The sequence below is a fragment of the Lepus europaeus genome, chromosome 6 (genome assembly GCF_033115175.1).
Source record: "Lepus europaeus isolate LE1 chromosome 6, mLepTim1.pri, whole genome shotgun sequence".
In the NCBI taxonomy this organism is placed as follows: Eukaryota; Metazoa; Chordata; class Mammalia; order Lagomorpha; family Leporidae; genus Lepus; species Lepus europaeus.
In genome coordinates, this window is record NC_084832.1 from 34,870,589 (window position 1) to 34,887,948 (window position 17,360).

Genomic DNA, 17,360 nt, shown 5'->3' on the forward strand with positions numbered 1-17,360 from the left:
ATGTATATATAATACACTGTTATCTAAAAAAGGAAAAATTTTATTTCCAATTCATATTCCTTTTATTTCTATCTCTGGTCTAATGGCTCTAAAACTTTAGCATCATAAGGAATAAGAGCAATCAGAATGGGCACCCTTGTCTGGTTCTACATCTTAAAGGAAATGTTTTCAGCTTTTTCCCATTCAATAAGATGTTGGTTGTGGATCTATCATATACAGACTTTATTACATTAAGGGGTATTACTTCTACACATAATTTGTTCAAGGTTTTTATCATAAATCAATACTGTCTTATCTAATAATTTTTCTGCATCTAATGAAATGTTTTTATTCTTCATTCTATTCATGTATTCTGTTTACTGATTTGTATATGCTGAACCACCATTCCTGCATCTCCAGGAAAAATATTGCTTGGCCAGGGTGAACAATGTGTTGAATTTGATTTGCTAGTATTCTGCTATGAATTTTTTTAACTATGTTCATCAAAGGTTAGGGAAGCAACAAAACGCTGGTTTCAATGAATGAGTTTTAAAGCGTTCTAATTCTTTCAATTTTTTGGAATAGTATAAGAACTGGAATTCATTCTTCTGTAAATATAGGTTAAATACAGTGGTAAACTGAGGTGGCTGTGGGCTTTTGTTAGATTTTTATTATAGATTTAATAAAATTCTTAGCTTAGGTTTCTACACATTTAGTTCAATTTTGGTAAGCTATATGTAGCAGAGAATTATCTTCTATATTTTTCAACTTCTTGGTATATAATTCATAAATCCTTGATGTTTTGTATATCCATCCATGGTTCCATTGTAATATCCCCCTTTTCATCTGTAATTTGCTTTTTCTTAGTTGGTCTAGCTAACACTTGATTTTTTTCAAAATTCTAACTCATTAGTTTCTAATTTATTTGATTCTGCATTGATATTATTTCTCCTCCCCCCACTCCCATTTTGAGTTTTGGTCTTAAGAGCTTAAAGTATACTGTTGGTTTTTTTTTTTTTTTTTTAATGTAGGCATTTATTGCTATAAACTTCCACTTAGAACTTTTGCTCCATCTCCTAAGTTTTGATTTGTTGTGTTTCCATTTGTCTTAAGAAATTTTATTTTATTTATTTATTTTTGACAGGCAGAGTGGACAGTGAGAGAGAGACAAAGGTCTTCCTTTGCCGTTGGTTCACCCTCCAATGGCCGCCGCAGTAGGCGCGCTGTGGCCGGCGCACTGCGCTGATCCGATGGCAGGAGCCAGGTACTTTTCCTGGTCTCCCATGGGGTGCAGGGCCCAAGGACTTGGGCCATCCTCCACTGCACTCCCTGGCCACAGCAGAGAGCTGGCCTGGAAGAGAGGCAACCGGGACAGGATCGGTGCCCCGACCGGGACTAGAACCCAGTGTGCCGGCGCCGCAAGGCGGAGGATTAGCCTAGTGAGCCGCGGCGCCGGCTTTGTCTTAAGAAATTTTAAAACTTTTAATTTCTTCAATGACCAGTTCATTCAGGAGCATGTAGTCCAGTCTCCATATATTTGCATAATTTCTAGTTTTTCACTATTAATTTCCTATTTTATTACGCCATTGTGAAAGATATAATTTTAGCTTTTATTTGCTGAGACTTGTGACCTAGTGTGTACTCTGTCCTGAAAAATGTTCCGTGTGTAGATGAAGAGAATGTGTATGATATTGGATGGAACCTTCTGGAAAAGCCAGGTCCATTTTGTCTAGTGTAGGTTAACTCTGATGTTTGATTTTTTTTTTACTCTGCATCTTTGTTGATGAAGGTGGAGTGAAGGCTCCCCACTGTTACCATTTTGGAGTTAAAACTTTGCTTTATAAAATTGTTGAACTGATACCCTGAACATGATATAGCAACTTTCTTTCTCTTTTTCCAAGTTTTGCCTTAAAGTCTATTTCATACAAGTATAGCAACCCCCGCTTTGTTTCCCCTGAATGGAATATTATTTTCCATCCTTTGACCGAGTCTGTGCGTGTCCTTGCTTGTGAAGTCACCTTCTTGTACGCAGTACACCATTGGGTCTTTTTTTTTAATCCAGACACTTTCATAGTTGATGAATTTAGTCTATTTACTTTCAAAGTTATTGATAAGTAATGGCTCAGCACTGTCTTTTCAATTTTTCTTGTTTATCTAGAACACCTTTTGTTACCTTTCTAACAGGTTTCAAACTTGTAAATATTTTCATGTTGAAAGTTCCATTTATTTCTGTATGTAGAACACCCTTAAGCATCTTTTAAGGCTAGTCTTTGTGGCTATAAGTTCTTCTAGTTTCTGCTCACCTTAGAAAGTATTTCTTCATTTAGGAAAGATAGCTGTGCTGAATAATGTACTCTGAGTCAGGTTTTTTTTTTTTTTTTTTTTCCAGAACCAAGAGTGTATCATCCCATCCCCTCTTGGCCTGTAATGTTTCTGTTCAAAAATTAACACTAATGGAGGGTTTTTGTTGTTTAAGACTTATTTGAAAGTCGGTTACATAAAGGGAAGGAGGGAGAGAGATATTCCATCTGCTAGTTCACTCCCCAGATGGCTGTAATGGCCGGGGCTGGGCCAGGCTGAAGGCAGGAGCTTCATCTGATCTCCCACATGGTACAGTGGCACAAGCACTTGGGCCATCTTTTGCAGTTTTTCCAGGCACGTTAGCAGGGAGCTGGCTCAGAAGTATGGCAGCCAGGACATGAACAGGCACCCAATGGGGATGTTGGCATGGGAGGCAGTGGCTTTACTTGTTAGGTCACAAAGCCAGCCCCAGCAGAGTTTTTCTTCAAAGAAAAATTTCCTCTTGCAAATTTCAGAATTCTGTGTCTTACTTTTGGGAATTTGAACAGTCCATGTGAGATTCTTCTCCTATCATGCTTACTGGGCAGTCTATGGGGCCCTCTAAACTTAGAGGTCCACTCCCTTCTGCAGATTGGGGAAATTTTCAACTATTATTTCACTGAATAGGTTTTTCTAAGCCTCTAGGCTTTTCCTCTTAAGATTTTGAATTCAACTTTTCATTTGACCTAATGAGTTCTTCATGTCTAAAATTTGTTTAAGATCTCTTTGCTGAATTTCTTATTCATATTATGCATTAATTTCAAAATCGCATTCATCTGTTTGTATTGTCATGTATCTCTGATTATAATCACTCATTTGGTTTCTTAGGCATTTCATCAGTCTTTGTAGTCTGATATTAAAATGTTGTTGTGTTCCTTTAAGGGAGTTATATTGCCTTACTTTTTTCATATTTCTCAACAGCCTACATTGATGTTTGTGCATTTGGCAGATTTATTGTTTCTATTGCTTTTAAAAGGTTGGTCTCATGAACCAAATGCCTGTCCCTGAACGTCTGCCTTTGGGTGTTAATTTGCAAGGCTGTTTTGGATCTAGTTCCAGTTGCATGCCACAGTGTGGTCTCCCTATACCTTCCTTCACTGTATTCAATGGTAGAGGTAGGTAGGAATCTAGGGATTTGGGGCTCTTCTACAGCCCAGCAGATTTGCTTGGATCCCTGACATAAGGTCCCCCACCTACCTGCTGAGGGACAGAGTGGCATCGTAGGTGTTGCCCTGGTGCTGGGAGCAGGACCTGGTGGCACCGCAAGTAGGCCAGGCATGCAGATACCAGCTCAGGAGCTAGAGCTGGCAGAGCAGAACTGGCACTGGGAGTTGGCTGGGTTCACAGGCCCCTTCGCTACTGCCCAAGGGAGAAGCCAGAGGCTCAGGAGTGCTAGCATTCAGACAGGCACTGCTGGTGCCTACTCTACTGGCTTAAGGGTTAGAGCTATGGGAGTTATGCTGACACCTTAGGTAGGGCACACTAGCCTAAGGGCGTGCATATCCTGAGCTACTGCCCATGTGAAGAACAAAGCCAGAAGAGTGGCGGTGGTGCTGGAAGCAGGACAGGAGGTAAAATGCAGTTCTGAGCAGCAGTACGCAGATCAGGCTAGGGTCACAGGAACCCTGACATGGAATACCGATGAGCAAAGTTCCCAATGGTACAGATCAAAAAGTAATGAGGGGTATAGGGGCCCCATGTCTGAGAGGGCAGGCACCCCTACTTTTAGGGTCCTAAGGGCAGGACCCCTGCTGTTCTGCATCCCATATCCTGTAGTGCAGAGCACTGTATGGGCTAGTGTGCAAGGCTCACCACTGCTCTGCTGGCTCCATCTGGATTCATGAAACTGCAGTCTTTTTTTTTTTTTTTTTTCCCCACTAGTGTGGTAGAATGTCAAGGATAGGGATATTCAGGGGCATCTTTCTCCCAGGGTAGTGACTCCTCTCTTAGGCTGGTACACACTAGAAGACAGTGAGCATTCCTTCTCTGAATGAAAGTGTGAGATCCCCACACAGCTCTTCCTACTGGGCTTCTACACTTGGTGATCATGGCTTCCTCCCTTGGCTAGGAGGGCCCACACAAGGTGTTCATACTGATGTGCTCCACTGAGGCTCTGCCATTTACCCTTGTCCCTGCAATAGGGAATTCCCAGCCACTGGGCCAGGGTCTTAGTCGTCGGTTGGCTTTGTTCCGCTGTCCATGCTGCCATCTCAGTTCTCTGGGTCCTACTCTGTCATGCTGGTCTCTTACTGAGTTCAGGTGCTCTTCTTCAAGCACTCACCTTGAAACGAAGCTACTTATTTGTTGCTTTGCTTCATCTCTGTGGAAGAGGAGAGGATGCTGGGCACCTGTGTTGAGCCATCTGCCATGCCATCCCTTCTTCAAAGTGATTTGTAAACTGCTGCTCTGGGCCTTGTCCTCAACATTTCCTAAAGCATCAGTGGTTTCATTCTTCCACCCAAGCTTCACCATAAAGTTGATGTTTGTTCTTCCTTTACTTTTAGCAGCATTCATGTTGCTCTCACAAAGGCTGTTTTCAAACTGATGTCTTATCCTTCTTAGTTCCTCAAACTAGACCCTGTTCAGACATATTATAAGTTAATAGGAGTTTATTATTTTGATGGAAAAAAAGTCTGAAATCCATGCAAAGTGTTTTCATAATACACAGTTTCTATGTACCTTTTGAAGATCTCTCAAAAGTGTAGTCAAAATTTTTAAACAAAAAGTCTATGTAAGATTCTGCCATTGGTCTGTTCCCATTTAGCTTTGGACATAGTAAATTTCTCTTGGTTGACAAGTTCTACAATTCCTTAAGTTATTAGCTTTTAACCATGTAAATCTTAATGTGTTAACTCATCAACTGTATCAAGTCTATTACACTAATGCAATATATTAATAGGGGAAACTGGGTGAGTAGTAATAGTGAGACTTCGAGACTTCCATGTGTATTCTACTCAATTATTCTGTAAATCTCAAAGTGATAAAAAAAAAAAGTCTTAATTTTTAAGAAGTTTATATGAATTTGGCTCAACTTCTTTTTAAGATAAATCTTAAGTCTGCATTTCTATCAACTTTCAAAGTGAACAAATTCATGGAGCCACTCCCCACCAAGATGTAAAATACACCAGAGCACCTCAAGGATTTCTCATCTCCCCTCCCAGGCAATACTTTCCAATGTTAACTGTTATTCTCACTTTATCACCACAGACTGGTTATTTCCATTTTGAACTTCATTGAAGTTGAATTATATAGTATGTCCTCATTTTCATTTATCTTCTCTCAGTCAACATTTTGTCAGGAGATTCATCCATGCTGCTGTATTTCTGTGTAGTATTCCATTGTACAAACATCACTATTTTTATGATGCCTTGCTGGGTTATTTCTGGTATTGGAGTTATGAGCACTCTTGAACATGTTTTGGTGATCACATGCACTCATTACGTTGGATATATATAAAATTCCATAACTATTAAGATAAATGTCTTTAGCAAAGTTGCTGGGTATATTATCAAAATATAAAACCCAATTGTACTCTAAATACCAGTAAAGTAGTAGAAACTAAAATGTGAAAAAAATGCTATTTATAAAAACATAAAACATATCCAGGAATAAATTTAACTTAGAAATATAAAACCTCTATAAAGAAAGCTGCCAAATATTGTTGAGACATTAAAGAAACCTTCAATGAAAGACTATTTCATATGATTGTATTAGAAATCTTAATATTGTTAAGAGTCACAAAAATGCTCTATAGACTCAATGAAATTCCAGTCAATTTCCTTTGATAAGAAAACACCAAAGAGTTATGCAGGAATAGAGCTCTATTATCTATCTTACATAAAGATAAGTGACTGCCTTTGATTTTTACAAGAAACAGATAATAGAATGTTTTTTAACTAATAGGCATCATCCCAATTTTATAAATAAGAAATTAAGAACCAGAAAGAGATTAAGAAGAGACCTAAATTTAGGTCTTTGAATAAAACTGTATTTTTCCTTCTACATCATGCTGCCTTTCCAATTTTCTCCACCATAGCTTTGTTTTTTCAGGAAGTAAAATGGCTCAGAACTAGGATTCTTCATGATATAAACTCAGAATACATAGAGAGTAGCTGACAATTCCCAGGAATATGTTAATGAGAACAGAATCCTAAGACTTGAAATAAGTCAAAAATCAGACTTTCTTATGTTACACATCTATTACACATTAACACTCTTCTTGGTGATTTTTAGTATTAGCTTTAACATACAATTGATCTTTTTTATTTTATGACTTTTACATACAGTAATTGGAAATCTTTTGGATGTATTTGGGTCAGGGTGTTGTAGTCATTATTGAAGCAATGAAGAATTTTTAAAGGGTGTGATATTTGGGCTACACTGTGAAGAAAAAGGCGTCAGCTACATGAAAGGGAAACGAGAACAGCAGGTGCAGCAGAATACACAGCTGTTGGAAGCACATGTCTGGGAACAACCAGACTTGTGTTTGAATCTTTCACCTGCATGGACTTGTCCAAACCGTTACTTATCTTACATAAAACTGTTTCCTCATCTGCAAAATGGGAATAGAAAGTACCTCAGCACTGTTGATAGAACTAAATAAGATAATGGATATTAAAGAATTTCTTGAACAGAGACAATGTGGTCATTTTGTGATTAGGAACCAATGTATACAAAAAAATGAAAAACCATCACATGCTGGGGAAGGACCTTTGAAACTTTTTCTTTTTGGTGGCACAAAGAACTGCATACTAGTTTGGATGCAGACTTAGGAATCTGGGAGATGACTGTTGGCCAGTGCCCTCTGAACACATGTCACACCTCTCAAGTTTGGCTTATGAGTCCCAGGACTATGATCTTGTATCTTCCCCACTGGGGAGAGTCTAGGACTTAAGCACCCCAACAACCCAGACAGACAGCACAAGAAGAACGGGAAGCAAGTCTGGAACTGCCATGAAAACACACAAGCATTGCCTGGTTTGTTGTGGGATAAAATGAGTAAACAGATGGTGCGGTAAGCCAAAATGAAGCCGATGAAGAATTACTTTAGGCACACTAAACTATAACTTCATTTGGAAGGAATAAAAAATGGACTTGTGAAAAACAAGAGCAAAATGATGTGTTTCTTCAGAGTAAAGGCATCAGGTGGATACCAAAAACAGGAGGATCTGCCAAGGAAAAAGGTTGTCTTTGTAAGACCAGTGGAAAACTAACTGCCATGCAGTACTTCTATTGATATCCTTCAATATAAAGAACTCTATGTAATTTTCTACTACCATTCATTGGAAGTATAGGCTCTGGTGAAGATACAAGAGTACTTCAAGTTTGTGGAGAAATGGAATGAAAAGGGAAGTTTATTTTGGTGCAATAATTTTTTTAAATCCATGCATAGTTTTTTCATTGTATTCATGGATTTCAATTTCTTTTGGATTTTTATTTACCTTCACTTTAATTAAAAGGCAGAGATACAGAGATCTTTCTTCCCCTGGTTGACGGTCAAGCCAAAGCCATGAGCCTAGAATTCAATATGGGTCTCCCAAATGGGAGATAGGGACCCAGGTATCTGAGTCATCTGCTACTTCCCAGGGTACACATGAGGAGGAAGCTGGAATCAGCAGCAAGGCCAGAACTTGAGCCAGGTACTCAGATATGAGACATATCGAACAGTGTTTTAACCACTGAGCCAACCATCCGTTCTTCAAACATGTTTTGTAGCAAAATAAATTAATCTTTTAATTCCACATTCCATGGACTTTTTCCAGCACCCTCATCTTGCTCAACGGTAAATGGTGAAACACAGAGAAACAGGTTACAAAGAAAGGAAACAAGTGTGCTTTAGTGTGCTTCTAAATAAAGGGGGTAGTACATGGTCTTCCTGATGGTATGACAACTAATTCAAAGTGATCTAAAAATGAGAAATCTCTATATACTTACTACAAGACTGTATTCTTGAAAGTCCGTTTCCAGCTCCGTGTAGGCTTGAGTCAAAACTTTGACTGTTTCGCACAGTGACTGGAGAACTCACATTGCTACTGACAGCCGTTGTACTTGGCATCCGGGCTAGATTAGGCATACTTCTCCGGAGTTTATCTGGAAGAGGAAAGAATTTCACTAAGTTAAAAACTGCCAGGCTGCCGAGGTGGTGCAGCAGGTAAAGGTGCTGCCTGACACTGGCAGCCCATGCGGGCACCAGTTCATGTCCCAGATGCTCCAATTCTGATCCAGTTTCATACTAATAGCCTGGGAAAAGCAGAGAAGATGGCCCAAGTACTTGGGCTCCTACCTCCCATGTGGGAGACCTGGATAAAGCTCCTGGCTTTAGCCTGGCCATTGTGGCTATCTAGGGAGTGAATCCGCAGATAGAAATTTTCTCTCTGTATCCCTTCCAAATAAATAAATCTTTTAAAAAATACTATGCCAAATAAAACATTACCTTTTAGAAATCAAAAACTACATTTTGTTCAATAAAAAATGAAACTTCTAATGTGAGTTATGAATAAGCTAACAGTTACCCTCCTACATGAGAACCATTCCCCAACAAGAACAGTTCTATCCAACAGACTATTGTTAAAGAAATGTCCTACATAGAGACTAGCGACAACTAGCTCATATTTGTTCTTATTTTTAAAAGTTTGAAAGAAATCTTACCGCCACTTAATCCTTTCAGACTCTAGAAACTAAGTTGCATACTTATTTAAAAAAAATCCTAAAAGAATCAAAACCAATACTTACCGATTCTTATACTAGCCTATGAAAATGGAACAAATAGAATTCCAACTTGAGTTGGCCTAAGATATCCACTTATCACACATCAAGGAGACCACATTAACTCCTGGGAAATTAATATGTTACCAGATACTTGGAGACAGAGAGACAAAAGGAATGCTGTAATTTCTTTCTCCTGGCTAAGTATGTCTTCTGCCACCAAGGGGCAGCAGAGAGTCATACACAGATCTCAATGTCAAGATTGGCAATCAGCTGCAAGACTACAACTAGACAAGATAATCCTGCCTTTATTAACATACTCCTACCCTAAATTAAAGTACCTACATCAGGTCACTCAAGCTCAAAGAACAAAGGCCATATATGAATATTAAGCCAAAACTTGTTCAAGTATAAAACTGGATTCATTTCTTTTGCCCCTTCATGCTCTGCCACTCCTGTATTATTTACCCAGCTGTTCAGCAAGTCTGGGAAGTCTCCTAAGAGTTACCTTTCCTTTTCATACTAGACTATTCTGCCTTATAAATATGTAATGAATTTCCATTACCACCTCCTTCAGACCTCATCATTTATCACCCATATTCTCAAGATCCTCTTAACTGGTCTCTATACACCTGTCTTGTTCCTTCAATCCATCATGCATACAGTCTGTTCCACTTTTCCTGGAGTACAAACTCATCCCCTTGCTTACATCCCTCCAACTCCTATTTCCCTCCCTCACCTTCATCTGAAAGCCCAAACTCCTGAGCATGACCTGGCTAAGGCCCTCAAGGTAAGGCTATGGCTCTAGCCTTATCCCCTGCTACCCCTCCACTGCTGCCACGATAATAGGGAGTATCTTCTTGTACCCATGAGCATGACGGTCCTTCCACTTGGACACTCTTTCCCAATCTGTAGAAGGAATGAAAGAACAAAGGAAGTACTACTTACTGTGTATGTACTAACTAAGATGTTGGAGACACTACATGGTACATACCTGCTGCGGTGAATGTGTACACACAAACATACACACACACACACTCTAAATGTTAGAGATGCTATAACATATAACACAGGTATAGTCCCAGGAATACTGTACTTAGAGTCTAGACTGTGTTTCTCAATCTTCTCTTTCCATTACTGATCCTAAGGAGACAATCTAAACTTTAAACTTTAAATTTAGCATTTCTCAAATGAAAGAAATGAAGATTAAAGAACATTCTGAAAGATAATGTTGGACTCTGGAGGATCACAAATCACTGTAATACCTAATATTTTCTTCTGCTTCTCCAAGTCTATAAAATATTTTTATCTTTAGTATATATACCCCAAGACACTGAAATAACAAATGAGGACATTCAAGACGTGGTCATTTTCTTTCAAGCAAAATTAGAAAAGAAATTATATACTGGAATACTAATTCAGAATGCATTCAAGAGCAAAGCCAAATCCTCCTTCTCCCCACCACCTACTGTCCTTGTTCTATGATACTTAGTCCCATTAGTTGCCATCCTATCCAGCAATTTTCACCCCTTTGCAGTGGTCCAGGGAAGACAAAAATTAGACAAGTATAATACATGTACTTACATAACAAGTATAAGAATTTGTAGAGAGCTATGATAGAAGACCAGAAAAGAGTACTCTTTCCACTATGCTAACTCCTACTCATGTTAAAACTTCTATTGTGGTGATTCTTTCTATATAAATTCTGGCTGAGGTATCTACAATTCACATTTCCATACTTTCTGCATATTCCCAGAATAGTAACACTCAAATACTGTTACTATTAGATAGATTTCTTGACTATTTTCCTCATTACAATGGTTGTCCCCTCTTATCTACCAGGGATGTTTCAAGATGACCAGTGGACAAATGAAACCAGAGCTAGAGCCAAACTCTATACATGGATATGAGGGAGTCTTCAAGAAGCTCACAGAAAATGCTTAGTATGAGATGCACGCATGAATTTCAGAACTGCTTGTACCAAAATTAACTCACACTGACTTATTAGAACATGTCTGAAAAGGATCTAGTTTGAGGCTCAAAGACGGGTAAGATGGTTTAAAAGATCAGAGCAACAAAATTCCTGCTAAAATTGAGCAAGATTAAACATCAAATCTATGGTGAAGCTTGGGTAGAAGCATGGAGAATCACTCATGCTAGATCAGTAAAAACAATGCCCCAAAGAAATCAGCAATTTACAATTGGATAACTCAGCCTAAGAAAAGATAAGACAACACTGAAGGTGAGACCCACAGATCATTTCCATCAATTTGAGAATAAATTAAACTTGCATCTGGCCTAATTGAAAAGGACTGGTAATAGCAGAAACAATAACCAACACCACAAGCATTGCAATTGTTTCAGCTAACACTATTTTCACTAGAAAACCAAAACAGAGCAAATTTTTTGTTCCATGGAGGCCAAAACTGTTGTGCCCAGATCAGCTGCAGACGAGAGCAAAGCCTTCAATGTAAGTTATCAACACATGGAATCAATATCAGGAAATATTTCTTCCAAAAATTATAATAGCAGCAGAAATTGAGCATGGCCAGTACAATCCTGAAGTCAAAACAGAATCAAAGCAAAGGACAGCAAGAGGTGGAAGTGGTCTGATCAAAGCAAAAGCAAACCCCACGGATCAGGAGCACAAGTCGTGGCAGAAGTGTTTTGGAATTCTCACGGCTTTCTGCTTGTTAGCTTTGAGATTAACAACTTATTAGGAGCATGTTTTAAGAAATTAGTCAATGCTTTAGCAGAACAATGCCCAGGAAAGTTTTACCAAAAAAGGGTCCACAACAATGCCCCTGCTCCTTTCTCTCAAACAAGAGAGTTTTAATGAAAAATCATTAAGAAATCATCTCCTAAATTTATAGTCCTGATTTGACTCTGACTTATTACCTAATCTTAAAAAAAAAAAAAAAGTAAAGGGCTCTCATTTTTTTCAATTAATAATATAACAAAGACTACACTTACATGGCTAAATTTCCCAAGACATAGTTCTTTAGAGATGGAGTAAATGATGGTATTATCACTGACAAAAGTATCTTGAACTTAACAGAGATTATGTTGAGAAATAAAGTTTATATTTTTATCTTTTAATTTCATTTCTCCATAAACTGAAGTCCCTTCGTATGCTATATTTTATATACATACAACAAAGTTTAATTTACAAATAGGCATGATAGGAGAGTAACAACAATAAAGTGGAACTATAACAATATCCTATCATTAAACCTATTTAAGATTTATGAAATTTTTTTCTGGAATTTTCTCAGTTACTATTTTTGGACCATAGTTGACTGTGTAATTGAAATGCTGGAAAACGAAACTATACGTAACAAGGGAATACTGTGTCTCTTTGAGATCTATTCTTCATAATCATGTTTCATGTTCCCAATTTCCTACCAAAGTTCCTATTTTCAGGCAGCAGGTATTTAATACATTCAATAAATATTATGCATGCATGTATTGGCGGAAGGTGCATAGAAGAATTATAAAAAAAAAAAAAGTCTTACAGCTTACATCTAGATCCTGAGCTTAACAAAAACTGGTGTGAAAAAGTGAACCTAAGTGAGTATGAGAATAAATTACCTTCATTATATGTATTTTCAAGCAGCAAGGAGGCAGACAGACATTAACTGCTATTAATTTTTAAAACTGAGCTTTCTCTCCAATTGTTTACTATAAAAGTTTATATATATTATATAATATATAATTATATTATAATTATATTATATATTACATATAGTATTATTATAATTATATATTATAATTATGTTATATTATATATAATATATAATTATATTATATATTATAATTATGTAATATAATATAAACTTTTATAGTAAACAATTGGAGAGAAAGCTCAGTTTTATATATATATATATAGAGAGAGAGAGAGAGGGAGAGAGAGAGAAAGAGATAGAGAGAACGTTGCAAACAGTGTCATGAACACCTGCATGCTTTTCACATAGATCTACCGGTTATTTCCTGTTGCCAAATTTAATTCATCTACATGTACATATTTGTTTTCTTTAAATAATATAAAGGATACAGAAATCTTAACACTTTAAAAGTATGTGGATTTCCTAAAAATAAGGAAAGTTTGGTAGAATTATATCGTCTTCACATATAAATTGAGTATCATAATCCATAAAAATTTTTTCAACTGTTTCAAGAATGTCTTCCATAAATTTCCTGTCCGAGCACAATCCAGTCAAGGTTCATATATTATACTGGGTTGCTACGTCTCTAATCTGTTAATGTGCCTACATCAGTCTCTAAAACCAATCTTTCTAAGCACCAAGTCAACTTCAAAGTTTTAATTCTGAAATCTGCTCTGAAAAATAGTTTTGCAAATGTAAATATTTAGGACAAGATTCGTCTGGGAGCTAAACTGTAATCTCATTGTCCCAAACCATCTAAAAAAGAAGTACACTTACTTCATACAATTCAAAATGTATTAATAAACACATATACCTTAAAGTTCATAGAATCAAAAGTAATGAATTATTTGTTGTCAGAAAAATCAATTTTCAAGGACTGACATGCAACATGAAACTAGAGGAATAGACTGAAGATTTTACATGAGTTGGTTCATAAAAAGCGCAACAAGTCTCACTCTATAATAAAGGGAAGCTTTAGGAACAAAACAGCCAACAGCTAAATCTAGCTACTGACAAATCCAGCCACACCCTAGAAACTACAGGAAGATTTCTGCAAGATTTAGTCATTTTTGATATCTGACAAAGTATTCCAAACATGCTCCTCTTAATCTGAGGACTCTCAGAAATATGTCAACAACCGTAATGAGCCATCTCTTTTGCTTACAGCCAAGTTAGCTACAATGAAAGCAGTCAATAAACATATGTTGAGCTTACTTTCAATTATTTTAAACAGATCAATGAATTAACGACTATTTTCTCCTATCTGTATTATTTAGGCAATTTAGAAAAAATATTAGATAAATTAGTTCAACATTACCATTCTTATTCACAACTTTGTCCCAGTGACATTTTGTGGCAACAAATGAAAGTTTGGGTATTCGAACCATATGTTAAGTTTAACAGAAAAACGACATGGAATGGGGGAACAACTTTTATTCAGTACATCCACCCCATGCAATGTAACATTCAGTATTTCATTTGTTCCTTGTACTTAGGTTGGCAGAATGTGGACTAGATAGTTCGGAGTAAAATTATACCTGTGTTCTAAGCAATAGGTATTATCTTCACACTTTACAGATAAATAAACCAAAGCTTAGAGACTTGAGAAACTTCCACGTGAAAGGCTGAATGACAGGAGATGACTGGAACTCGGGGCTTTTGGACTCCAGAGCCTGTGCTCTCCATCACTGAGTGAGTTAATCAGAAGTGATGTCCAGGGGACTGCCACTGTGGCACAGTGGGTTAAGCCACCACCTGTCCGATAGGAATTCCAGTTCAACTCCCAGCCGCTCCACTTCCAGTTCAGCTCTCTGCTGAACCTGAGAAGGCAGCGGAAGATGGCCCGAGTTTTAAGGCCCCTGCCACCTACATAGGGGACCTGGATGGAGTTCCAGGCTCCTGGCTGCAGCTTGACCCAGCCCCATATGTTGTGTTCATTTGGGAAGTGAACCAGCGTATCGAAGACATTCTCTCTCTCTCTCAGTAAACAGACACATCTTTTAAAAAAAATTATTTATTTACTTGAAAGTCACAGTTACACAGAGAGAGAAGGAGAAGCAGAGAGAACGAGCGAGCGAGGTCTTTCGTCGCTGGTTCACCCCCCAGATGGCAGCAATGGCTGGACCTGCACTGATCTGAAGCCAGGAGCCTCCTCTGGGTCTCCCACACGGGTGCAGGGGCCCAAGGACTTGGGCCATCCTGTTCTGCTTTTCCAGGCCATAGCAGAGAGCTGGATCAGAAGTGGAGCAGCTGGGACTTGAACCAGCGCCCACACGGGATGCCAGCACTACAGGTGGCGGCTTTACCTGCAATGCCCCAGCACCAGCCCCAACAGACACATCTTTTAATAAAATAAAATTATATTCAGGAACTGCCTCTGTATGCTATTATTCTTTGAGCACAAAGGCCACGATGTTTAGGAAAACTAAACCTATCACAAATGGACCCTGCTCTGTGGAATACAGCATATTTCTAATACAATGCGCCTTCGCATGTTAGTGACCATGACATTCTTTAGCTACCACTCTTAAGCTTTAAACCTGGAAACACATACACAAGAAAAAAATTGTGAGTATGAAACAAATATTTTCAATTCATCTCTCAATTATCATGATAAGAGCACAGAGGAAGACAAAAACTAAAACTGTAGTAACTGCTAACTAATACAATTTGAATTTGGCCTTGAAATATTTTTAAATATCCTTTTGGATCATTTCTTGGCCCAGCTTTGACCACCATTTGACAAATGGTGCTATATGATTTAAAATTATAACTGTATGATACAAATTATATTTTAGTGGCTTGTATGAGATGGGATTTGTGAGTAAGCAATTGGCTGATCATTAGGATAAAAACATAATGGACTTAGAATTCTACATGATTGATCTCTATAGCTCTTGGAAGTAAAGGAGTTCTGTTTTGGGGAGTGGGGGAGGATAACATGAAGAGGGAGATGGGAAAAAATATGAAACACTGACATAATCCAATCCACTATGTTTACATTAAGACAAGTCAAATTCCTATCACTATGTTCCTACTCTTACCTTGATCTTAATTCTAGATGACAGGAAGTCACAGAAATACCCATCCCAAACTTCCCTTAAAACTGGATGTGCAAGAGCAGCATCTTCTCCAATCCTCACTTAGCATCACTCTGTGCTAGGAACAGGCAGCAGGAGGTGCAAGTCTACATGAATGGTGAGATGCAACTCACAGCCTAGGACTCCACAGGCTCCACCATGAACTCCTCAGTCTATACCATCCTACTTGTGCTACAGCTGTGCCACCAACAACTAAAGATGCCCCCTACTCATTGAGCCCACTAAATCAAAGGAGTATTCCTGAAGTTATGTGTGTGTGTGTGTGTGTGTCTCAAACATGTCATCAGAAGCAAGTCAGTTATAGAGGAACCAAACAGATGAAGTCTTCAGGATGAACTTAACAAACCACAAACACTTACCAAATATTTACAGGAATCTTCAAACCACGTCTTGACCACATTCAAAAGATCAATGTATACCAAATACCAAAAGGGGCACACAACCTACCTCCATTGGTCCTATTTGGTTGCTGATCTGGAGTTTGGGCTTGAGGTGAGTAATACTGTTGCTGCTGGTAATTATTTGAAGGAAAATACTGGGAACTGGGGCTCCTCCTACACTCCCGAATGCTGGAGAAAGTCTGTGAGTGAGGAATTCCTCTTTGGAAAGGTGAACATCTCGGAAGACGAGGCTGAGGTGGTGGCAAATGGTCAAATTCTTCTTCATCCTCCAGACTGTATCGGTCATATTCTTGATCACTACTTGTCCCCTTTTTTCCTGAACTCAGTGACACACTGGAACTATGTCTTGACACAGATGCTGAAGTAGAAGCATAATCTTGCCTGAGACCTATAGAATGGCAAACAGTTTTATTTATTTATCTACTTATTTATTTATAAGGCAGAACTACAGAGAGAAAGGGAGAGACAGAGACAGAGACATCTTCCACTTGCTGGTTTACTCCCCAAATGACTGCAACTGCAGGAGCTGGGACGATCCAAAGTCAGGAACCAGGAGCTTCCTCCAGGTCTCCCATGTGGATGCAGGGGCCCCAAACACTTGGGCTATCCTCTGCTGCCCTCCCAAGCACATTAGCAGGGAGCTGGACTGGAAGTGGTGAGCAGCCAGGACTTGAATCAGTACCCATTGGGGATGCCAGCACTGCAGGTGGTGGCTTCACCCCCTATGCCACAACACCAGACCCAGTAATAGTAACTTACAAGGTTGTTCAATCTAGCTAACATTAAATTATAATTAAATATTTGATGAAAATGTGTGCCTCACAAATTATTCCATTACTCCTTATCTTGTTCTTTTATTATTATTTACCTATCAGACATCTAATATTAGACAATTCTGTTTGCAAAAAGATTGTCCCAATTGCAGTGAAGATCAAATATACTTATTATAGCTCAGCAGTCAGTATCTATCAGTTTCTCCCCACAAATGAACCCTTGTCAAATCTGGAGACATTTAGGGACAGAACTTAGGAAGAATTAACCATCATCATGCATAGTTTGCTAGGAATTAAAACGAAAATAATCAAATCTTGTTCATGTAGAAAGTCAGTCTACTCTCCATCCCCAACTTTCAAAGTCAAAGAGAAAGGTACAAACATTTTCTAACAAGG

At 38.3% G+C, this 17,360-nt stretch overlaps 1 protein-coding gene across 4 annotated transcripts in view; it reads right to left on the reverse strand.

Annotated features, from left to right (window-relative positions):
* The window catches only part of SLAIN1 (SLAIN motif family member 1), a 78,865-nt gene that overhangs the window by 14,809 nt on the left and 46,696 nt on the right, over nucleotides 1-17,360 (reverse strand). For all 4 annotated transcript variants that reach the window (XM_062195293.1, XM_062195291.1, XM_062195292.1 and 1 more), the window contains 2 exons: nucleotides 16,238-16,579; nucleotides 8,254-8,409 (listed from right to left, as the gene is read on the reverse strand). In XM_062195293.1, coding sequence (XP_062051277.1) covers nucleotides 8,254-8,409; nucleotides 16,238-16,579 — 498 coding nt within the window. The remainder of the gene's footprint in view (nucleotides 1-8,253; nucleotides 8,410-16,237; nucleotides 16,580-17,360) is intronic.